This window comes from Osmerus mordax, chromosome 5, assembly GCF_038355195.1.
Source record: "Osmerus mordax isolate fOsmMor3 chromosome 5, fOsmMor3.pri, whole genome shotgun sequence".
NCBI lineage: Eukaryota > Metazoa > Chordata > Actinopteri > Osmeriformes > Osmeridae > Osmerus > Osmerus mordax.
The window spans coordinates 21,710,685-21,734,324 of NC_090054.1; the positions used below are offsets into that span (position 1 = coordinate 21,710,685).

The 23,640-nt window shown below is 46.8% G+C and overlaps 2 protein-coding genes across 4 annotated transcripts; one reads left to right on the plus strand and one right to left on the minus strand.

The window, feature by feature from the left end:
• Positions 1 to 535: 535 nt before the first annotated feature.
• Positions 536 to 14,611, minus strand: egln1a (egl-9 family hypoxia-inducible factor 1a). Of its 2 annotated transcripts, XR_010876659.1 has the most exons (6): positions 13,585 to 14,611; positions 4,336 to 4,455; positions 1,569 to 1,705; positions 1,407 to 1,474; positions 1,178 to 1,309; positions 536 to 971 (listed from the first exon to the last, which is right to left on the minus strand). XR_010876659.1 is itself a non-coding variant. In XM_067236335.1 (5 exons), exons 1-5 carry the CDS (start codon positions 14,299 to 14,301, stop codon positions 1,254 to 1,256), a joined length of 1,098 nt encoding a protein of 365 aa, XP_067092436.1. In that variant the 5' UTR covers positions 14,302 to 14,611; the 3' UTR covers positions 536 to 1,253. The 2 variants fall into 2 exon arrangements, 1 of the variants encoding a protein (XP_067092436.1); XM_067236335.1 differs by having other exon boundaries at positions 536 to 1,309.
• A 783-nt stretch (positions 14,612 to 15,394) lies between these two features.
• tsnax (translin-associated factor X) lies at positions 15,395 to 21,789 on the plus strand. Of its 2 annotated transcripts, XM_067236339.1 has the most exons (7): positions 15,395 to 15,419; positions 15,709 to 15,747; positions 15,880 to 15,972; positions 16,129 to 16,243; positions 16,339 to 16,469; positions 19,795 to 19,904; positions 21,137 to 21,789. In XM_067236339.1, the coding sequence occupies exons 2-7, from the start codon at positions 15,732 to 15,734 to the stop codon at positions 21,509 to 21,511; spliced, it is 840 nt and encodes a 279-aa protein (XP_067092440.1). In that variant the 5' UTR covers positions 15,395 to 15,419; positions 15,709 to 15,731; the 3' UTR covers positions 21,512 to 21,789. The 2 variants fall into 2 exon arrangements, with proteins under 2 accessions (XP_067092440.1, XP_067092439.1); XM_067236338.1 differs by lacking the exon at positions 15,395 to 15,419 and having other exon boundaries at positions 15,551 to 15,747.
• Positions 21,790 to 23,640: the final 1,851 nt, after the last annotated feature.

Sequence of the window (23,640 nt, forward strand, 5' to 3'; positions counted from 1 at the left end):
AACACATACATTTCTGACTGATCAAAGATGTCTTCAATTTTGTTTCAACTAAGGAATAAATGTGTGTGCAACCCAAACCTGTCTAATTCAATCATCTTTGGAGAAAATGGTAAAACAGTTACAAAAAGCTGTTTTCAAGCCTACCATGTTTGTACAGCAGGGGGCACTATAATATAACAGTACTGTTGGTAGTACACTGTCCTTACCTGCCCCACATAAAGGGATGACAAGGGGGGGGGAAGGGACACTTGTGAGATGAAGCACAGATAACATCTGGGATTTTACCAGAACATTGAGTGAAGTCAACACGTATCAGCACTATTTGTACCTCACTTTGGATAAAGTGAGGTACCTCCTACCCTGGACACTCCCTGTTTCAGTCACTCCCCTCCGGCAGAAGGCTGCGGTCCATCAGCACCAAAACCTCCTTCCTGCCGAAGTAAATTCCTTGTCTGTGCAAACTTTCATGGCGATTAAAACCTTTCTGATTCTGATAAAATCTTTTTAAATGAAAAATATGTAAACTGTCACAGAATAACTGTCATTGTTTCTTTATTCAGATCCTTCTTCATGTTATCAAAACGCAGGCACATTTTACCACACCTCATTCCATGTAAAGCATTAACACGACAAGCATATGCAGAACACTGTACCTTTAGGGAATTAACATCAAAATCAATTTGTAAAAGATAACCGGTTAAGTCTCTCTGGTCTTACTTCCTCTTTGAAGTAATTTCTGAATTGCAGTTTTGAAGCAAGTATTATTCACCAACAAGGCCAAAAACAGAGCAGACAGTCCCTGAAGTACAATGACATCACATTCGCGGTCACCTGGGTCAAGCCATGTCCGATGGAAAGAAAAGTGCTTTTCCTTCTCGATAACCTTGTATTACCATCCGTTCACACAGTCTCTCAGTCTGAGCAGAGCACACTCTCTCCACAGTCTGAGCAGAGCACACTCTCTCCACAGTCTGAGCAGAGCACACTCTCTCCACAGTCTGAGCAGAGCACAGTCTGAGCAGAGCACACTCTCTCCACAGTCTGAGCAGAGCACACTCTCTCCACAGTCTGAGCAGAGCACACTCTCTCCACAGTCTGAGCAGAGCACACTCTCTCCACAGTCTGAGCAGAGCATACTCTCTCCACAGTCTGAGCAGAGCACACTCTCTCCACAGACTGGGCAGAGCACACTCTCTCCACAGACTGGGCAGAGCAGAGCACTTCATGGCCGTAAGAGGGGCCCTGGCTTCTCATTAGCTGGCATCTGACGGCTTGTTGAGCTCCACCTTCACAGCTTTCTCTCCGGCCCCTGCAGAAACAGACAGTCAACATCTGACACGTAGGAAGCCCTGGTACTAAAGTACTGCAAACACAGTTGGCTTCAGTTTGACTTCTTTCAAACGCACCTGTTAGATACTTCTCTTTAGCCCTGGCTCGCTCATCAGCGTCAAAATACCACACGGTGATGGCATACCTGGTGAGACAAGTTAGGATATGAGAGAGCCTAAAGGGAGAGACCAGAGGTCAGAGGTCAGGGGTGAAGGCCAGTGAGGGTCTGGAGGGCTCACCTGGTAGTGTGGGCAGGCTGGACCTCGTGAGGGTTCCGTCTGTCCGACCAGAAGAACAGCAACCTGTCGAATTTGGGCTCAATGTCGGCGAACTGGGCTTTGCCTTCCGGAAATATCCTGAGAAGGCCTCCGTGCTCCTGCAGGAAGACACGTACACAGCAGACAAGTTAGTCCTTAAGCCTCGCCAGAGACCTGGACAGGTGACAAATCAAGACACTTAAGACTGCGGCTTAAAAATAAGGTTATACATCCTGTTCCACCATCATCTGATACACAGAGGAGGAGGAAGAAGAGGAACAAGAGGAGGAGGAGCAGGAGGCGGGGGAAGAGGAGGAGCAGAAGGAGGAGGAGGAGCATAAGGAGGAGGAAGAGGAGCAGAAGGAGGAGGAGGAGCAGAAGGAGGAGGAAGAGGAGGAGCAGAAGGAGGAGGAAGAGGAGCAGAAGGAGGAGCAGGAGGAGGGGGAAGAGGAGGAGACTTGCGCTCCGGGCAGGAGGGGGAAGGCAGGAAGTGAGGGCTGAGAATGGCCTTCCTGTGGAGGGATGGGGAGACTGAGCCACAGGAAGTGAGCTGGATGGAGAGACTGAGTTACAGGAAGTGAGCTGGATGGAAAGACTGAGCTACAGCAAGTGAGCTGGATGGAAAGACTGAGCTACAGGAAGTGAGCTGAATGGAGAAACTGAGCTACAGGAAGTGAGCTGGATGGAGAGACTGAGCTACAGGAAGTGAGCTGGATGGAGAGACTGAGCTACAGGAAGTGAGCTGAATGGAGAGACTGAGCTACAGGAAGTGAGCTGGATGGAGAGACTGAGCTACAGGAAGTAAGCTGGATGGAGAGAGGGCCTGCAGAGTGGAAAAGCAGATTGCAACTTGCATGCCGGTCAACCTCTCACATAGCTGATCAGTCTGACTCTTCACACGGATGCCCCCTCACACAGCCCACAGGCCCCCCTCACGCAGCCCACAGGCCCCCCCTCACGCAGCCCACAGGCCCCCCCTCACGCAGCCCACAGGCCCCCCTCACGCAGCCCACAGGCCTCCCCTCACGCAGCCCACAGGCCCCCCCTCACGCAGCCCACAGGCCCCCCCTCACGCAGCCCACAGGCCCCTCTCACGCAGCCCACAGGCCCCCCTCACGCAGCCCACAGGCCCCCCCTCACGCAGCCCACAGGCCCCCCCTCACGCAGCCCACAGGCCCCCCCTCACGCAGCCCACAGGCCCCCCCTCACACAGCCCACAGGCCCCCTCACACAGCCCACAGGCCCCCCCTCACACAGCCCACAGGCCCCCCCTCACACAGCCCACAGGCCCCCCCTCACACAGCCCACAGGCCCCCCTCACAGAGCCCACAGGCCCCCCTCACAGAGCCCACAGGCCCCCCTCACACAGCCCACAGGCCCCCCTCACACAGCCCACAGGGCCCCCTCACACAGCCCACAGGCCCCCCTCACACAGCCCACAGGCCCCCTCACACAGCCCATAGGGGACATCACGGCTCTCTGGTTGATGGGCTCCATCTGCCTGTTTAACACACAACAACAACAATGTACTGGCTTGTCTCCGCTCTGGGGATACGTACAGGCCTTACAAACCTCTAATGAAGGAGGAGACAGCCACACTAATGTATACAGTTGAACTGTAATGAACTGCAATTTGGTAGCAGTGTATAATGAAAGCGCAAGTAACACGGACATTCCAGTCATATCATCCCCTGATGGAGCCATCCGTATCCAGGCAACCACACTCAAGAACAGAGAGCTCGCTCAAAGGACCCACAGTAACAGCCAATCACAATCTAGATGGCAATTAGCACATTTACATCTAACAATCTAAAAAGTGGGGGATGTGGGACCCAAACCTGACTTTTCTCTTTTCTTTCGTCGAGCATCAACCCAAAAACTGTTTGTGCATTGCCATCGTCTGAGCACTCTGTAATCCTTACAGAGTTGTCCAATGATCCTCTTCCCTTCTCAACGCCACGGCACAGGATTAGCCTAGTCACACCATCCCTCCCTTCAACTGGCAAAACAGAGGTTCCAGTAATGAGATCATTCAGTAAGCAGGCCTGGAGGTGGAGTATCAGAGAGGCTGAGGCTCTGGTCCCTCCACACCTAGCTCAGGCTACGTGCTCTTTTCCTGTCGCTAGTTCCCCTGACCTCCTCTGAAACCAGCTGGGCCAGACCTCCTCACTGCTGCGCTTCTGTCACGACATTAGCCTTGTTTCCTGCAGCCCAGCATCCTGTTTTCTCCCTCCAAGCTCAAGAACTTAGTTCCTGCTCCGTTTCAGCGAGTCACCTTTGACCCTAAAGCTCCAAAGGCACGGGTGTCTCCTCTGGTCCTTGCTCCACCCTGGAGGGGCGTGGCTCACGGGGACCAGACCGGAGGGCTCCGAGGGGGGAGGAGGTAGGGGGGCGAGGTGGGAGGGACTCCAGGATGACAGGGTTCAGAGATTGGGGACTTAAGTTGACTTCAGCTCCAACAACTCCTGCCTAAGGATGAGGATGATGGGTGACGAGGAAGGACGTTTTGGGGTCGTCCCTCTGCCACCCTGCGCTAGTCTCTGGGGATTATCAGGATGTGTAATGGGATTAGATGGAGAGGAGAGAGCGGCTGGTGGGTCATCCCTGGACACAGGCAGGTCCTGACACTAGGGCGTGGCTGGTGGGTGAGGGGTCATCCCTGGACACAGGCAGGTCTACCACACAACTAGAGTCGACACGTTTGGTTCTGTTACGTGTGACACAGACTGAGGACGGTGACACTACGTACCTTGGCATCCCAATCTTTGTTAAGGTAGTATATGCAGGTGACGCATCGCCCATCGCCGTTGGGGTTGTCCACATGCCTCACGTATCCTGTGCCTCTGCCTGGGTAACATGCCACCATCGCCTGAAAACACAAAACACCAGGATCAGGGGAGCTACTCGGGATACATGATAACAATTACAGACAACAACATCAACCTCCTCAGTCCTGATAGGCTGAGCAACATCTCTGTTCAGCTCCAAAGGCTTTAGATGTATTCTTTGTTTACATACTCAGAAGACTGTGTAGTAGTGATGTGTGTGTGTGTTGATCCGTCTGAGAGCTAGGCAAGAGCAGCCAGGGGATCCAGGTGTGCGTGTTGAAGCAGGTGTGTGTGTATTGAAGCAGCCCAGCGTGGTGACTAGTCTGACCAGGCAGAGTGGAGAAGGACAGCTCACTTACAACCTGCTGTCACATTATAAACTCGAAAGCAGCGAAAAAAGAAACCGGAGATATCAAAGTGTAAGCCAACTTCCCCTCGCAGTTTCCTGCTCTAATAAGGGCTGAACAGCCGGGGTGTTTGCACATCCAACACACATGCACAGCAGAGACTCTCCAAGAACACAGTGAAGGGGCAGAGCTTGCTGTGTCGGCAGCACTGAGACAGCCTGCAGAACTCTTCTGTCCAACACGGCTGAAAACAGGCTTTCAAGAGAATTATGAGGCATTCTCACTCTCTGGGAGGCCTGCCTCGTTTGGACTGCAGGCTTGTGGGACGGGTATGTAGAAAGACAGGTTCTCACTGTGCACCTCGCCTTTATGCAGTCCAGAGGGCAGAAATATCAGTATACGACTATCAACTGTGGGACAAAGCATTTCTGAGCTTAAACACACATGAGAAAATGTGCACATTACACACACACACGTTTAGGCCCTACATACCATGTCTACGCGTTGATATCAAAAACAAAGGGCGAGTTTATTTTTCACACACGTACATCAACAAAAGCCATAGCAACATTATTCTAAACACACCGCAGACTAAACTCCTCGGCTTGGTCCAGCGCCAAGCGAAATAATGTCCACATTATTTTCTGTTCCAGATTTGTAAAGCATTCATGTGCTCCATGTAGAAAACTGTTCCTATGAAAACAACGTCCTGCTCAAGTTCAACCTGTCTTTTACAACGCTCACTCTAGCAACGACTTCTGTAACGCAACGACACAATCTACTGGAGTTATATCATTGCCAGGTCTTTATTGTAAATGAGAATATGTTATTAAATGACTGCTTTGGTAAAGTAAATCCACAAAGGATTCACACTTGTTCTCGTGACGACTACCGTGACAACCGGAGAGGAGCATCCTTCTATACGTCTCGTTCGCCACTCGTCGGGAATGTTTCCCAGCAGCCGGTTGCGTCAGTCTACTATAGGGCTTCTACATTAGCAGCGATACTGAGCATGCCGGCGGTGACCTGCATCACACCTTCAGAGACTTCTCCAGAAGACACACATGTGGAGGAGGCGGGAGGAGGCGTGAGCCCAGCTTCAGTGACGCTGTCTGACCAACTACTGCATGGAGCCTGTCCCCTGGAGGGCGGGGGCGCTCTGGAGGTTCAAAGGGGCGCGAGAGGCACGCTAACGGACAAAGAGCTTCCTGTGAGCGAGACCCCCTGTGTAGCAAAGCTGTTTATAATGCAGAGAGAGGGGGGGGGGTGATAAAGAGAGATAGAGAGTGTCGAGGAGGGTGGTGAGGGGAGGAGGAGAAACGACAGTGAACTGATGTTAACTTTGACTCCTGGCCTCTCTCCAGCGGAGCAGTGTTTTAATGCTTGGTCTACGTGCAGAACGTGAGGGAGCCTGGCTGACTCACTCGCCCAGAGATTCCTCCCACCGCTGCTCATGCTGCACGGAGAGCGACCGGCAAACATGGACTGCAACTAGGGGGGTCGAACCAGTTGTTTAGAACACAGAAAAGTTAATTTTACATGATAATAATGTGGACACATTTGGGCTCGAACACAAGTTTCAATAACCTAAATCAAGACTCAAACAAAGTGGTCATTGTCAACACTTTGTCAACACTTCCAGTGGAAAGAGGCGGTATGGAAGGATATGGGCTTGACTTTTATGACTCAAAACACTTGCAATTGCTGCAACCGCACGCGCGCATTTTTGCGGACCAACCCCCGGCCTACAGAGAGCGATAGAGCTATAGGTTGCAGAAGAACAAGGAAGCTTTGAAAATTGATACAGGGGTTACTAAAACAAATATTATCAGGAAGTGTCACACTGACAAGAGTTGGCTAAAATGTGAATTCCTAGATCTGGCAGCACCCGCCTCGAAAACACAAGATGTGAACTGCAGATGGGCTGTTCTCCCCTGAACTCTTCAGACCGAAACTGCTAGCGCCTTCAACTGGGATATTAAGAGCCTTTTAATGTCGTCCATTGTGACTGTTTACTGGCGTTACATGTCAAATTAGCTTCACATGTCAAACTTGTCTGACTTAAGACTGCGTGAGTTCGACATCCCACTGGTCGGATACAATAGCTAACTTGAAAACCCGACGTTTACCTTTGTAGAGGAACATTCATGTATGCTTTAATCCCTAGCAACTAGGTCGTGGGCGGAACCCGCAACCCGCCCTTTGTCGACTACAGAAATATAGACCTCAAGGGCTGGCCAACAAGAAAGGTTTGCTAACTTTGGGAATATGGCCAGAGATGGGCTTTCTGCTCAAATATAGTTAACTAAAACAAGACAGGCAAGTCCACAAATGATGCACAATGCCAGATGCACGAGAGGTTTGCCACACCTGTGAGGTTAGTATTAGGCTAGCTGAAGTTGTATGCATCTTCTCAGGCTAGCTGATGACTCTCCTCCATGTTTGTAGTTAATGTAGCTACTTCTGGTCTGATCCAGAGACTATGGGTGACAGTTCAACCTCAACAGGGAGGTAATAACAAGGTGGCCAATCTCTACCAGAAAAACCCACTTCCCTGTCCAGCATGGGGAAGTGAACACCACTTGCTCCAGAGGAAATGTGATCAGTCAGGGGCTATGTTTAGCTGGCATGCCACTGTAAGTGTAGTTCCGACCATTTAGTGACTCGTTAGGAGAGCTGTCAAAAGGTATGTTGAACATACATCATTTATGATCTACATTGCTGATGCTCTAAGTACCAACATGATTACTGTGAGTAGATTTACTCTAAGACAAATGTATCATCATAGGAAATGAATTCATTTTTGTTTTTATGAGGCTGTTGAACTAGTGCTACGACACACCAGAGGGGATCCCAAATCAGAATCTGTATCCAAACCCTCCTCTCCCTGTCCCCCTCTCTCTCCTCCTCTCCCTCTTCTCCTCTCTACCTTCCTCTCCCTCTCCCTCTCTCCCCCCTCTCTCTCTCTCTCTCCCTCCCCCCCCCCCCTCTCTCCCCCCTCTCTCTCTCCTGCACCACGTTCTGCCTTGCAGAGTCATTCTTCCACATTCCTGTGTTGGCTCTCATTAGGAGGCTGAACCTGATCACCATGCTGTTTGTTTACATTCCACACAGCCTTGGGGGCGACCCCTATGGAGAACGGAGGGAGAGGGTAGCAGGGGGTGAGAGCAAGAGAGAGAAAGAAGAGTTAGGAGAGAGGGGATGTGATAAATGGACCTTTGGTCACTGACAGACAAGCATGCTTTCTCATTTTGGAATAAGTATCAAGCAACTCTGCCTCACCCCAGTGAAGACTAAAGTCAAACACAGTCTTAACAGCTGATTGTTTCAGGTTAGTTAATACACATACTTCAAATCTCTGGTAGTTACTTAATAAAAATAAAAACGTAATTAATGAAACACTACTTTGGGTTGATAAGAAACACCATGCAGAGCGTGCCTTGTGCAAGTGTTTATTTTTCTGCTCTGGTCTCAATTAGCCTTGAACAGCTCCAGATCACATCTCAAATAAATCCAGTTTTTTTCAATGGGCTGAGAATTCATTATTGCCTGTCCAGTGGGACACAAAACAAGCAGTGTAAAAACAGCCATCAACGGAGGGATTTGTCAACTGATCTCTTGGTTCAATGTGTTTCTCTAACGTGTGACTTATGCAAGGCAACAACGCCTGTTGTTACGCTCTAGTATTGACCATTTCTTTAACCCTCGTGCTGCCTTCGGGTCACATGACCCAAAGGTTCATAACGAACCATCGTTGTGTTTACCCAATTTTACCCAATACAAAAACAAATAAAAATCATTTTCTTTTAACCTTCGCAATGTGGAGGGTCTGAGACAGCCCAACGGTTAAAAGAAAATGCTTCACTTTGTTTTTGTATGCGGTAAAGTTGTCACAATACGACGGTGGGTAACAATGACTGATGGGTCAGAATGACCCGAAGAGAAGACAAGGGTTAAGGGCACACAAGACAAATAATATAACAGGTTGTTTTTATGTGAACATCAGTGTCCATCCCCACTTTCTTATTGAGTAACTTATATTAACCTTTATACCTGTTGAGCCTTAAACTCTGTTTCATTACACATCACTACAGTTCATAAACTTAACTACGGGAGATAGGATATTTGACTGTACCCAGGTCAGCTGACTGTACCCAGGTCAGCTGACTGTACCCAGGTCAGCTGACTGTACCCAGGTCAGCTATGTTTTATTCTCATCCACTGGTGGTTTGAGGAATCAACTCATGACTCTCAAAATGAGACCTTTTGGAGATCATCCTTAAATCTGCCCTGTGGCTCACTGGCCCCTGTGGCTCTGAGAATTTCTGACATCAGAGTGATGGTATCACGTTTAACTTGGAGTTTATTGACGTCAGCTAAGAATGAGCAGAAAGGGTCAAACTGTTAGGGGTCTGCTTACAGGAAAAGATGCTTATGAGGGTTTAGGTTGGTGGAGGGGCAGTTCTATGGGCATATGTGAAGCCCTCTGTGCCATGCTTGCGTGTAAAAAGGGCTATACAAATACATTTGATTTGACTTATCCACACAATCACAAACAGTCAAGAAGAAGACAGAGGAGCAGAGAGGTCTGTGGGAGGTTCAACCCTGGAGCAGAGAGGTCTGTGGGAGGTTCAACCCTGGAGATGAGAGGTCTGTGGGAGGTTCAGCCCTGGAGCAGAGAGGTCTGTGGGAGGTTCAACCCTGGCTGGAGGGCAACTAGACGCTGTTCTACCCATCACAGACGCTGCGGCTTAAAGAGGAAGCAACCCGCTTTTCCCTCATTCCTTTCATTTTACTGGAGGAAAATAACAATGGAAAGCAGACACACAACACCGGTACAGGACTGTACCTTCAGAGCTGGGCCCTGCCAGCAGCAAGCCAGAGTTGTCCAACACACATTGGTTTACTCCCCTGGGGCCTCATGTATAAAGGATTGCGCAGCTTTTATACCAGAAGATGGCGTACGGCCAAAACTCGAAAAGTACCTACGCACAGAAATATTCACATGTATAAAACCGGTCGTACGCCAGGTCCTGCGCACCTTTCCTTTATAAATCACAATCAACGTGAGATTGACTGCACGTGAACGAGCCACTGACCCCGCCTTTCCTCCTCCCACAAATGAATATGCAGATGGACTATAAATGCGCTCCTGAGGTCATTTTGTTGTCTGACCGTATTTCTTCGAATAAACGCCACCCTCGAATAAACGCTGCACAAAAATGAACGTTATTTAATAAACGCCACAGCATTTATTCGAAGAAATACGGTAACTGTGAGATTGAGGTTCTGACAACAGAGGTGGAGGCGAGAAAATGTGTCCTGTTTGTCGGCCTGTCAGGTATTAGCGACAAAAGAAAGTCGGCGGAGTGGAAAACTGTCACTATTTGTGCCCTTTCTTGTTTTTAACCTGTAGCACTTTAGCTAAATGTAAAGTGCATTACAAATAAAATCATTATTATTATTATAGGGCCATAGATGATGTGGGTTCAGAGAACCGGACCATGGCAGAAATTAAGAAGAATTGGTCCGACGTAAAACTTTAAATGAAGAAACGAGTGGTGGCGCATCGTAACAGCATGGCAGCTATAGGGTTAGCGTGACATGCATTGATTTTGTCGTTCATTTGACACCCTCATGTTTAACATGTTATTAAGTGGTGGCGGATTAAACAAAAGGCTTTATAGTATTTCCCGTTTTGGGTTTTGGCATTTTGATGTGATCATCCACATAAATGATCAAGCTTTTATTTTTATGTTTTTTGAAGTCAACGTCATAAACAGTAGTGGAAACTTTATTTTGTAATGTTTGGTGAGTTTCGGCACTTTTCAGTTAGAATTCGCCACGTTACAGAGCCAGACAAGACTTTGCGGACAGTCCGCACATTATCACGTCTGCTCAAAACCTTTCGTGACGGCCCGCACATTCTCACGTCAAGTAAATCTTTATACATCACAAAGTGTGCGTGAAAACCACCGTACGCAAGCTTTTTGTGCGTACGCAACGTTTATACATGAGGCCCCTGGTGTTTACCACAGCCAGACGTTAGGTAATGGAAGCAGATCCAATTCTGAGCCTGCAGCTTAATGAATCCTTTAGAACATTTTTTAAAACATGCTCATATAAGAGGAGCCAAGCTGTTGGACACAACAGAACCCAAACAGGCTGTCATTCGTCACAACAGACCAGAAGGCCAACATTAACATCAACAGTCAAACTATTGTGGAGACGTGTCTCTCATTCAAACACCAACTGTGGCACGTTCAGTCTCTGATGTTTCCCAGTGGCGAATGAGGAGCAGGATGATGTGTGGTGCTGGTTAGCTAACTAGTTTCCTGGACAGAGGGACAGTGCTGGGCGTGAGACTGACTTCAGTGCTCATTCTATAATAGGATCAGTCACTGACACGGGCCTCTCTGCCAGAACAAGCACCCTTGTAAGTCTAAAGCTTGTGGAAGTTGTGCTGTGAGCCAGTATAACCTGGCCAACAGACTCTGAAGAACCATCAATGACGTGTGTTATTCTCTCTTTATTTACATTTTCTTTTTAAAAATGTTATTCTTATTATTCGTGTCATTTAATTTCTACTGATGCATATTTATTGGCTTTTTCTTCATTGATGTCTGCCTAACTAAATCAAAAGGCCCCCTTCACCTAGACCTTGGTTCAGGGTCTAGGTTATACAAGCCCAGATTACCAAACAGGGAGTGTGAAAGTCATCATGCTTTAGATTCAGCATGCTTTAGATTCAGCACGCTTTAGATTCAGCACGCTTTAGATTCAGCACGCTTTAGATTCAGCACGCTTTAGATTCAGCACGCTTTAGATTCAGCACGCTTTAGATTCAGCACGCTTTAAATTCAGCACGCTTTAGATTCAGCACGCTTTAGGAAGTACAACTTCAGTCAAGCAACATAAAAAGCTCCAATTATGAGTGTAATAATCTAGGTCAAGTGGCAACTTCCTCTCCAGAGCACTGAGGATCTTCACAAGGCTGCTCACCGAACGTTGGCCCCATGCTACTGAACTTTGGCCCCATGTTAGTGTTCAGCACTGGCACTGTGAGACCACCATATGTGCACCATAACTGCAAAACCTCAAGGCTTAACTGCAAGGGAGTAACCGTTACATCTTACATTCTTAACAAGACAACATGGCACCATGGAAACAGAAATGAGTCTCAAGTGAATACTGTTATTTCTAACACCCCAGGCTTGATAAACACCCCATGCTTGATAAGAAACAAACAATTCCAGCAGCCTGTCATTCCTCACAGTATAACTGAGGGAAAGAGGAAGTTACAACAATGATATTAAATAACTATTTGGGCAACACTATCTGTCCCGTTTGTGAATCACACTAGCATTGTTGTGGGTTCCTTTGAGCCACTGAGCTGGTCAGAGGTGTGTGTGTGTGTGTCGCAACACTGACCACCTGGTCCTCCTCTCAGGCTGGGTTCACAACCTGCCGGCGCTACCGAGACAGGAGGAGAGGAACGTCCTCGAGGCCTCACGTCCTCAACAACATCTGACTTGGTGACTGGCTGCAACGCAGCACACGCTAAACAAATCTGTATTTCTCTCCATGGACTCTGTGCTTTCTGGTAAACACTTCATTTAGTGTAAACAACAGGATGACTGCAAAGGACCAGACAAGAGTGGGGGAAGGACAGCTGGACGAGGTCTTCACGAAGAGCAGTTTGAGAAAACATACAAAGACGACCTCTGCAGAGACAGGACGAGAAAGTGAAATACAGAATGGCAGATTTATTTTTTATATGCATCATGTGAATGAGCTAACATTCATATCCTGGGCATTAAGATGCTCTGAGAAGTTGGAGGAAGCTGTACACATACTGCATAGTTGATTTATACTCAGAATTTGTCTGATTGATTCTTAATTCCAATCCGTTGAAATCCTGAGCCAAGTGTAGCAGACACCCTGAGGTTACCAGGCCACCGTGTCAGCCTGACTGCCTAGACCTTTGATGTCAAGACTACCCAGGATCAACACCCAACTAAGAGTTTATAATCCCATAACTGGAGAAGACTACTTGAATAACATAAAATATAAATCTTAAATGTACTTATTTTGTATGTTTTTGTCAGCAGTTGCTCTGCACGATCAATTCAAAGCTCATCGAAATGTTTCACCGGTCAAAGTTGAAACACTTGCAGTTGGTCAAAGCGCTGTTGGGATGTGTGACGGTGTGTTTGTCCCTGAAGGGGTGAGAGACAGGCTCCTGTTCCAGAGTCAGAGGAGGTCGTAGGGTCACCGTGGTCAGAGGTCAGATCTGTCAGACAGGGAGCCTCTCTGGTCTCACGTTGGTCTAACCCTTGAGGGGGGGGGGGGCTTACAAGCAATAGGCTTACTGAGTTACAGAGTCAGGGCTTTGGGACGTGTATTGAGGGTGTAATACAAGCTGGATGTGAACAAGGTGGCATACCATAAGTCTATTATAGGATGAGAGGTGCTGCTGCATTTGCCTACATCCACCAGGGATTTTTTGGTGGCAACAGAACCTAATGTCTCCAAAGGAAAGCTGTTCTCCAGACTCTACTCTCTGTTCTGATGCCTGGGAGAAACAGGGAGGGTTGAGGCCTATGCAGGCCTCTAGATAAGGTGTGTGTGTATGACAGGTTGTTTCTGCCAGTCTGGGCCAAGGCCTTGCAGTTGGGTTTCCAAACATTTAGTTTAAATAGGAATAGAACAGCCTTAAATAATTGCAAGCAGATATTGCTGACTGAGTTTTGGGGGTGCAGCACAAAAGTTACATCTCAAAATCAAATGTTCAAATGTGTGTTTTTGTAACTTGCTACTTACTTTTGTCCTTCCATTTATTGTGTAGTTTCCCAGTTTGCCATTACAGTGTCTGACAAGGTCGTCCATGCGACTCATTAGAAAACGTATCTTCTCGCATCCCGGCTCCCTTCCCTCTATCCACGCTATTTTGTCTCCTCGGATGTCTTTAGTGGAGTCGCTCTTTTGACTGACCAACTGTCCGTCAGTGAATTTGCCAGTTTTATGCAAAGCTTTCACGTCCTCTAAAATGCCCAGCCCTATGTCCCCTCCAAGAAAGTTGTCAACTACACAAATGCCATGCTTGGTCATACACGGGACAATATATTCCATGGCGAGCTTTTGAGGCGAAGACCGAGTTTGTCCATTTGATTTAGAACCATCTTGTTTGTTGTCAGAACCGTCTTGGCCCTCTGCGTTCGTGATAAACCCTTTCATTCGTTCTCCAACCGGATATGCGATGTCCTCAGGTTCTGTGTGGTTCTTTAGCTGGGGTTTCCCGTGTCTCTCTTTACCGTCCTCCCCTGACGATTGTTCAGGTTCGGGATTCTGTTTTGAGACTTGGGGTTTGTCCGGCTCTTTGCAAATGAGCTTATGCTTTTTCCAGTGCTGTTTCTGATGCTCCTTACTGCAATAGAAGGAATTCCGGCACCGGCCGCACTTGAGAAGATTTTCCATGTTCCCACAAAGTTCACAATACTGTCGGTCTCGGTCCAAATCTACTGTACTTTCCTTCTCCATGTTTGCGGTGAAATGCGAGTACGGTCTCTTTAAATCCAATCCTTTACACGCGCCCCGCTACTGATAAGTTTGGAAGTGATCCACTGCCTGCCACGCCACACCGAATGAAACGGAAAATCAGCTCTCCACGATTTAAAACCTAACAATTTCATCACACGTGTTCCGTTATTACCTCATATGCTGCGGTACACACGAATACATGGTTTCGAGAACCGCATCTCGGCGAGGTCGTAGTCCGTCAGGACATTGTTGGGCTATGCTTAGATCCGCGAGTGTCGCATGGCGCCTTCTCTGTACGTCGGTACGCTCTTGCCCCTCTCTGATGTCTACTCTGACTCCGCCTACAAACGACTACGTTCTTGGCCCACACTAGTGTAGTTTACAGAATAGTACAAATGCACTTGTTTGAAACTGGTGTTAAATATATATTAAACTACAATATGTCACTTCCTACAACATTATATAAAATATTCCCCATTAAATATATGAATCGAAATAGGCCAATGTGTAATGTGCAATGTGTTTACAAACCCCGCGCAACCCTTCAATGACAATTGTTTTTATATTTGAATAATCATGAACATACCCTCAGTGTATGTATATTATTGTCTCATTCAAATGTGTCGGAAGGTTGAGGAGAATTGGAGTGAGCGGCTGCAGAAATTGAAGGAATCTGTGCTGCAGAGCGCGTGGAGGCTGGCACCCGACGAGTTGCACGTACACAGTTGGCATGAATCCCCCGAGAAGGAGATCCTGGAGAGGCGAGGAAATCTGATCTGTGTAATCAGGGCTTTCAAAGGTTGTCACTGCAAGTTCAATTCAGAGTCATTAATCAAAATGTTTGTTTTGATAGTGTAAATAGGCTATATATCTTTGTAATACGGTTAGTTTATTTTCAAAGGTACCCAGGATTGTGTGAATTTAACGCAAGACTAAACAGTAAAGGGGAACAGTTAAATACAATTTACACCGCAGACATAAGTCTGCATAAATACAACCCCCCCCCCCCCCCCCAAAGTAAAAGCCACGACGTTCTGTTAGGGTGACCAAAATACATTTCCCAGCATACATCTGTTCCTATTACGCAAGAAGACAGCGCAAAAGCCCTGCCACACGAGGTCCGTAGACTTGCCAGTGATTTAAGTGCAAAATGAAATGTTCCAAGTCGTATTGTTATACGCCTTAAAACTCAACAAAACGTTTTCGTTTTGGATTTAATATCTTAGATATATTTTCATAATTCTGTATTGTACTGTGAATCATTAGCGTATCCCAAATGAACCATTTTCCTTAGGCGATAGACACGGGACATGCAATTGATTCTTGTTCAAATAATCGTTTTTTCACTCTTAACCAGGCTATAGTTGTATAGTGTTAAACGATATTAACCTAACTTTCAAAACACAGTTACCAAACACAACTGTTCCGGTATGAATAAGCGAGAAGGTAATTGCAAGCATGTACCATGAGGCTTGTCTCATTTGGATGTGGTCATTTAGCTACCTAGCGTTAGCTAACTAGTTATCTGTTTACTGGTAGCTTGCTTGCTAGCTAGCTAATGAAGTTTACTTGTTTTAGGTGAAGCTTGTCCCCGCAGAAGAAAAAATGATGGCACGACGTTTAAATCGGAGGACAGTGACGTACCCTCCCCTGTGCTATCGGCATTCAAGGGTATACCAATCTATCTAATACACAGTAGAGTATCTGGCAAATTATGTACAATTTTTTATATTCATTGCCACTGCATAGACACAACTACCAGTCTTAGTAAATCAATACAGTGAAATAAGCGGCCATTAATTGGAGACCTAATCTTCGTGTCTGAAGTTTTCCAACAGGAGCTTGACGTCAAACATGATAAACATGAGAGGTTGGTGAAACTCAGCCGGGACATCACCATCGAGAGCAAGAGGAGCATATTCCTATTGCACAGAGTGACCAGGTAACATTTTATATTTACATTTGATTAATTTAACATTGTATATGGCATGCACAGCTGTGTGTGAGCTGGCTTCAGAGTGTTAAATGGTCCTGCAGTGTACCGAACGTGGAGGATGTCCTGGTGGAGGCAGACACCAAGCTGGACGCTGTGAGGGAGAAGATTGGTCAGGTTGCTGAGGAGCTGAGAGGAGAGGACTTGTATCAGTTCCACAGAGCATTCACACCAGGTGAGCTGTCATTCATTCATCCATTCATCCCTCTCCATTCATCCCTCATTCCATTCATCCCTCTCAAGAAAAGATAATTATTACCTCGAAATAGATGTTAACAGTTGATTTGCCATTTTATTTGACTCAAGGTCATTTAAGTGACTGATTGAAAGCAAGGCTGTAATGACTCATACGTGTTCAGTTTCAATCCCCCTCAAACCTTCTGATGAAAAGGTCTGTTTTTCCACTTCTCAAAAAAAATAGAAAAATGTAATGGGTAGACAAAAGGTCTGCGTATTTCTGAGGAAAGCTCTGATGGGAGATGGGGTTGGCTGTTATCTAGAAGCTGGGGAAGTCCATTTGAGATTGCTTGTCAGGGATTGTTGCTGTATTCTCCCGTGCAACGTGACTCTTAGCAGTTCCCACCAATTAGATGTTTATTTATATATTTATCTTAACCTCGTTATTAGATTATCAGTATATGGCCAATCTTGCCCCAACAAATGACTAACCTGGCTGGACTGGAAGTCTCCAGTCACATTTAATGGGTTTGTTTTTCAAACAAGTACCATTAAAGTGTTGTGAACTGAATTTGAAGGTAATTGCTTCTGATAAGAGGCCGGTGCTGCACGTCGATAAGCTGGAGGGCTGGAGGGCTATCTGCAGCTCTAGCTGCTCTGGGTCTGAAGGGCTATCTGCAGCTCTAGCTGCTCTGGGTCTGGAGGGCTATCTGCAGCTTGAGCCGCTCTGGGTGTGGAGGGCTATCTGCAGCTTGAGCCGCTCTGGGTGTGGAGGGCTATCTGCAGCTTGAGCCGCTCTGGGTCTGGAGGGCTATCTGCAGCTTGAGCCGCTCTGGGTCTGGAGGGCTATCTGCAGCTTTAGCTGCTCTGGGTCTGGAGGCTTGTCTGCTGTCTGTCTCAGAGGGCTGCGGTGGACCTGAGGCACGGACTGGAGGACACGTACTTCCCAGGGTGCATCAGGAGAGGAGCATGGGAGCTCCCAGGATCTTAACAGCCTTGTAGTCTCTTGGGAGAAACTCTAGCATGTTGTTGCCATTGAATAAATGTGCTGTGAAGTATGTGCTTGATTGGATCAGAGACAATGATGTCTTTAGTACTGTAGTGATGTGTCGTTGGCCTGGAACTGATAAGCAAACAGATTAGTCCTCCTCCGTAGTGATCAATGCTGAAAGCTGTGATAGCCCTATAGACCTTTTGAGGCATTACAACATGCAGATGTATCAGTGGTACACGTTGTCGGACTTATGGGTGAGGTGCTGTAGTTATGTGAGACAGCCTGGATCTTTCCATCCAGGCCCTGCCAACATCCTCTGGTCAGAGGGCCTGGTGCTGCAGCCTGCTTACTCTGGTCAGAGGGCCTGGTGCTGCAGCCTGCTTACTCTGGTCAGAGGGCCTGGTGCTGCAGCCTGCTTACTCTGGTCAGAGGGCCTGGTGCTGCAGCCTGCTTACTCTGGTCAGAGGGCCTCGTGCTGCAGCCTGCTTACTCTGGTCAGAGGGCCTGGTGCTGCAGCCTGCTTACTCTGGTCAGAGGGCCTGGTGCTGCAGCCTGCTTACTCTGGTCAGAGGGCCTGGGGCTGCAGCCTGCTTACTCTGGTCAGAGGGCCTGGTGCTGCAGCCTGCTTACTCTGGTCAGAGGGCCTCGTGCTGCAGCCTGCTTACTCTGGTCAGAGGGCCTCGTGCTGCAGCCTGCTTACTCTGGTCAGAGGGCCTGGTGCTGCAGCCTGCTTACTCTGATCAGAGGGCCTGGTGCTGCAGCCTGCTTACTCTGGTCAGAGGGCCTGGTGCTGCAGCCTGCTTACTCTCTTCTATAGACTGTAGTTGGCGTTAAAACCAGGGTATGCTACATTACATTACATTTACATTTAGTCATTTAGCAGACGCTCTTATCCAGAGCGACTTACAGTAAGTACAGGGACATTCCCCCGAGGCAAATAGGGTGAAGTGCCTTGCCCAAGGACACAACGTCAGTTGGCATGACCGGGAATCGAACTGGCAACCTTCGGATTACTAGCCCGATTCCCTCACCGCTCAGCCACCTGACTACCTCATGCTAGAACCACTGATGTGTGAAGGGCCTGCTGTATTGTGTTCGGTGAGTACAGGTAAAGCATGTGTCTAGGAGAACCTAGTGGCTTTTTAAATTAGTGGGGTTTGAATGGTAGATGTACAGGCACTAGGCTGCAGACATACTTAAATGTCTTGAAGTAAAGTTAAGAACAGAACATTCTTAAAGTAAATTATTGTTTTTGTTATTGCTAATTACTGCTATCTGGTCATTTATTAAAGGGAATTATTTCCCTTATTTTGGCTCTGAGCTGGAACTAGCAGCTCTGTTGCTCAGTCTGTTGGTCACCCCAAAAAACTGTGTTAACATACGTGGTTGTAACTATTCTGAATTTGCGCTTGTTTAAATTAGAAATTGTCTGGTGTTTTTCTGTGCTTGATTGTAACGTGTTGCAATCCTCAGAAACTGTAGCTGACTGAAATGAAGTGATCGTTGTAGTGGACTCGGGAACTTGAGTGAACTTTGCCTGCCAGCTTCAAAGCAGGCAACCTTTTCATGTAATTTCCTGCGTGGTTAAGACAGGCATTCACAGTGTCATCATTGTCCATCACAACAGAACAAGTCATTGTTATGAGATGTCTCAGCACAAGAGCTGTTATCTCTCAACAAGATTCAGACATTCAGGATTCAAGTGCAGATTCTGTAAAGGCAGATTTGTGCTGGGAAAAGTGTTTGTTCTACTCAGTTAAGTCTAAAGAAACAGTCTGGTCGAGGGAGTTTGGTATTTCATGGGTGATGTCATCACCTTTCCTGTTTTGCAGATACAAAAGAACATGGCTGTGAAAGTCTGTCGCTGCAACCAATCATGATGGGTTATTAGTTGTTGAAGTGGCATGATTGGACAGAACAAGAGACAATCCTGAGTATGGTAAAAGTTTGTTTGTTACTTTAAAACAACAGTGAGCAAAAGAAGTGAGCCCGACTTCTAAATGAACCACAGCCTCAACCAGACACTGGATCTGTGGTCAGTGACAGGGAGATAGAGGCCCTTTGATGTCAAATTGCCGCTCCAAAAGTAAACGTTGGACACAATGTCTTCCGTCCTGTGATTATTGGATTGTTGTTTACATGAGTGGTGGAAACTAATAGGGGGTCATCTACGATGCCTTACTCTGAACACCTGCACAGATCCTCACTCTGAACGCCTGAACAGATCCTCATCCCTCCAGCTAGGGTTAAACCCTTCTGCTTCTGTTAAAATCAAGGGGAAACGATTTTGTTTGAGGTAATAGTGAGGTGCTGTTTCCTGTGTCCTCAGGGATCCAGGAGTACGTGGAGGCCGTGTCCTTCCAGCATTTCATCCGCCATCGCTCCCTCGTCAGCCTGGAGGAGATCAACGCCCGGCTGGTGTTCATCAAAGAGGGCAAGGTACAGTCCACACCTCACACATGGTACAGTCCACATCTCACACATGGTACAGTCCACACCTCACACATGAAGGAAACGCTTTTGTTTATATTCTGTGCTCACAGTCATATGGAAGCCAATCAGTGACATAATGTTTTGAATTTAAAGTTGAATATTAATTTAGAAATGTAAACACCACAAATTTGTTGTTTTTGAATTTGCCTTTAAATAGAAATCTGAATTTATTTTCAATGTAGAAAAACAAATCTAATCCAAAAATTCCAGGGTCGGAAATTCAGGTTGCTCAAATTCGAACAGTAAAATTCAGATCCCAAACATAAAAAAATTCAAGGTTCAACATTCAAGCCGGAAAAATTTGAGCCAGAACAAATTAGGCTTAGAACCACATCTGGGAATTTTGGGGATCTTAATTTGAGCAACCTGAATTTCTGAAGCTTGTTTATATACATGTTTATATAAATTAACACATTTGGTGGTGTTTACATTTCAATATTAAGTATTCAATGCCTTTTTAATATTCAAAACCTGATTTGCTACCATATACTGAGTACTGAGTCTCACAAACTGCTGAACAGTTAAACAGGATTTCTGACTGGTTCATTTGTGTGTCACAAAATCAGGTGCAAACACCTTTTCAAGGGCAGGTAAACAGAACATTAGTCTATTCGCCGAGTTCTAATGCATAGTTTCATGTTCTGACTTTGAGGAAAAAGACTGAGTTTGGAATCTTGTTTGTTGTTGGGTTGTTGATTGTTTTGGTGGTTGTTGTTTCTGGCTTGATCACGGCCTGCATTTTGTGAAGCCCCTCCCACCGCTCTTATCAGATTGGTCAACGTCCCTGCATGGCCTCTGACTATTTTTAGGTTGAGATGTTGGAAGCCTGCATCCTAACTCCTTGAAAATACAGTAACTCTCTTGTGTCCAAATCGCAGTTATTCGCTCTCTTATCACCAACCTGCTGTCTGGATCAGCTGAGTTCATTTCATCTCTTTCCTTTTTTAGAATGGCTGTTATCTCGTGGCATAGTGCACAGAAACACACAACACTGCTGATTCATCTTCCATCCGCTTATTGGCACCATCGTTGACATTGTTGTCATTGTTTGACTGTCAGAACATGGATAGCTGTCTATACATAAAGCTTGTGAGAGTTCCACTTCAGCTTTGTGCGAGTGTCTGCAGGTGAACCCAGTATGTGGATGATGAAGCCAGCTTCCTCTTCCTGTCCTGCAGGGGTGCGAGGGTCACGCCCCAGACACCACAGTGCTCACCTTCCAGGTGACGCCCACAGACTACCTGCTGGGCGTGGCCGACCTGACGGGGGAGCTGATGCGGATGTGCATCAGCAGCGTGGGGAACGGAGACATGGACACGCCCTTCCAGCTCAGCCAGTTCCTGAGGCAGATCCACGACGGCTTTGCCTACATCGGCAACACGGGGCCCTACGAGGTGTCCAAGAAGCTGCACACCCTCCGGCAGAGCCTGGCCAAGGTGGAGGACGCCTGCTACACCCTGCGCGTGCGGGGCTCCGAGATCCCCAAGCATATGCTGGCCGACGTGTTCTCCAGCAGGGCGGCGCTCATGGACACGGATGAGGGCGTGGCCTAGATGAGCAAGGCTTCTGGTTGGTCCACAGCCCGGTGTGTGTGTGTGTGTGGGGGGGTCGTTATCTGCTCCATATCAAAAATAGTTTTGTTCTGTTTTGCTGTTACGCTGTGAGAGTCATGTGCCGGTTTAGTATTTGATGTTTGCCATTCCTCGAGTTGGGAAACCCTTCACCACTGTCTCAATGTTAGGATGTGGAATGCCACACGCTTGTTTTATATTTTCAGGTTGTTTGCATTGGAGTTAGTGAAAATAAATAAAATAAAGCTTTTTGTGATAAACTGCTCTGTCGTTGTTTCTTATGGTATAAAAGTGATGTCTGCAAAACATTTGTGGGAGATGTAATCAATCCAGCTCCAATCCAGCACAATTCTCCATTATTCAAACAACAGTCGTCGCTTTGAAGTGCTGCAGTCTGTCTGAACCTGCCTGTGCGGTTGCAATAGTTTATTTTTCTCTCCGGTGTGTCAAACAGATAATGTAGGCCCGGTGCTATCTGTCTGACCGCAGGGTGAACGAGCTGTCTGCTGTATGTGCCTTTTGGGAACCTCCCTGCCTCTCACACCCTCAGGCAACCCCTTACTGGGATGGAATTAAAGAAAACTCCAAGTAAGGCTTCGCCAAATACTTGTTTTTTTCTCACCATGACATTTTTTCGGTGAACAGGTTAGTCTGACATATAGAGGCACTGGGGTTGGCTTAAATTCTTTTTTCTCTACTAATATGAATATTGACTGGCTTTTGGCACATGATTTCCAAAATATTAGCACATTTTCCCCCTAGATTGAGATCTACTGAGGTGTGCAAAGTTTATTTCTGACTATTTGAATATGTTCTGCAAGAGCAAGACATGGTTACATTTAGTCATTTTGGCAGATACTCTTATCCAGAGGGATTTACATTAAGTACAGGGACATTCCCCCGAGGCAAGTAGGGTGCCCAAGTGCCTGGCCCAAGGACACAACGTCATCTGACACTGCCGGGAATCGAACTGGCAACCTTCTGATTACAAGCCCACTTCCCTAACCGCTCAGCCACCTGACTCCCTTGGTTACTCCTTGTTTGCTCCCAGAAACATAAATTCTGTTCTTTTCCCTTCAGGAACAGTAACCATCTCTAGAATAGGACTGTTGTAATGTAATTTTAGCCGTAGGCATTAGTATGGTGAATTTTAATTTAAGTATTCTCTTATACTCGGCGACGTATGCTACCCCCTTAGTGGTTTAAAATGCGCGTACCCCATCTTGTGGTGACTGATGGTATTACACACGAACAGCCCAGATTTAGAAGTAAAAGTTTTCGGTAAAAACAAACGGACTCAGGGAAAGATTAGGAATCAGCTAGCTGTGGCATATTGAGTGGTTGTCTGTGTATAGTCGTCGTGAGTTTAGGTTCGATTAAAAGACAGGTATGTGGTTTGCTTGACAGTAATCATTAAGTGCATCTAATCTTAAAATCCAAGCCGATGCCTTAATTAGATTTACAACGGATTTTTAGGACACCGTAGTTCGTGATGAAACCTATTAACAGAGCAGACCAGCAGCAGTGAACAATACAGCTTCTTTGTAATGCCGGTGTTGTCCCGAAATCGGTGACCTATTGAAAACTGTGACCGGGGGGTGCTCTTCTGATGGCTTGCTATACTGGTCAGCAAATGTTGTGGTTATGGTTATGGTTGGGGTTAGGGTTCGAACATTTCCTACAGCAAGCCGTTAGAAGAGCGCCCCCTGGTCAGTTTTCAATAGGTCACCAATTTCGGTACAACACCGGGTTACTGCTGGGATCGTCAACACTCATGTCCATCAAAGAATCAGCTGAATAAAAAGGGTTTTGGGGGGGGGGGGGGGGGGGGGGGGCGGGAAGGAGCACGAAAGGCACAGCTTTATTGAAGCCGTTTATTTTCCCATGCATTAGAAGCGAAGACATTAGTCATTAGAAGCCCATTTGGTATTTGTTGTGTCTCAACAATTTAAGAAGCCTTAATAAGTCACGTGAAAGTCACAGAGTAGCATAATCATTGATGATCATGATAAAATCCAAGGTAATTTGACTCGATTTCCGCCTTTTACGCACTGCTTTCCACCCTATAGCCTACATTTGTAACTTTCTCCAAAAACAGACTAAAAACAACT

Excerpts from the sequence above, each read along its gene's own strand:
- egln1a (XM_067236335.1), bottom strand. The coding sequence starts at position 14,301 with ATGGAGAAGGAAAGTACAGTAGATTTGGACCGAGACCGACAGTATTGT. Across the intron at positions 1,706-4,335 it reads ACAAAGATTGGGATGCCAAG|GAGCACGGAGGCCTTCTCAG; the intron begins GTACGTAGTGTC and ends GTCTTCCTGCAG. Across the intron at positions 1,475-1,568 it reads CAGCCTGCCCACACTACCAG|GTATGCCATCACCGTGTGGT; the intron begins GTGAGCCCTCCA and ends TTGTCTCACCAG.
- tsnax (XM_067236339.1), top strand. Across the intron at positions 15,973-16,128 it reads TGTGCTATCGGCATTCAAGG|TTTTCCAACAGGAGCTTGAC; the intron begins GTATACCAATCT and ends TCGTGTCTGAAG. Across the intron at positions 19,905-21,136 it reads TGTTCATCAAAGAGGGCAAG|GGGTGCGAGGGTCACGCCCC; the intron begins GTACAGTCCACA and ends CCTGTCCTGCAG.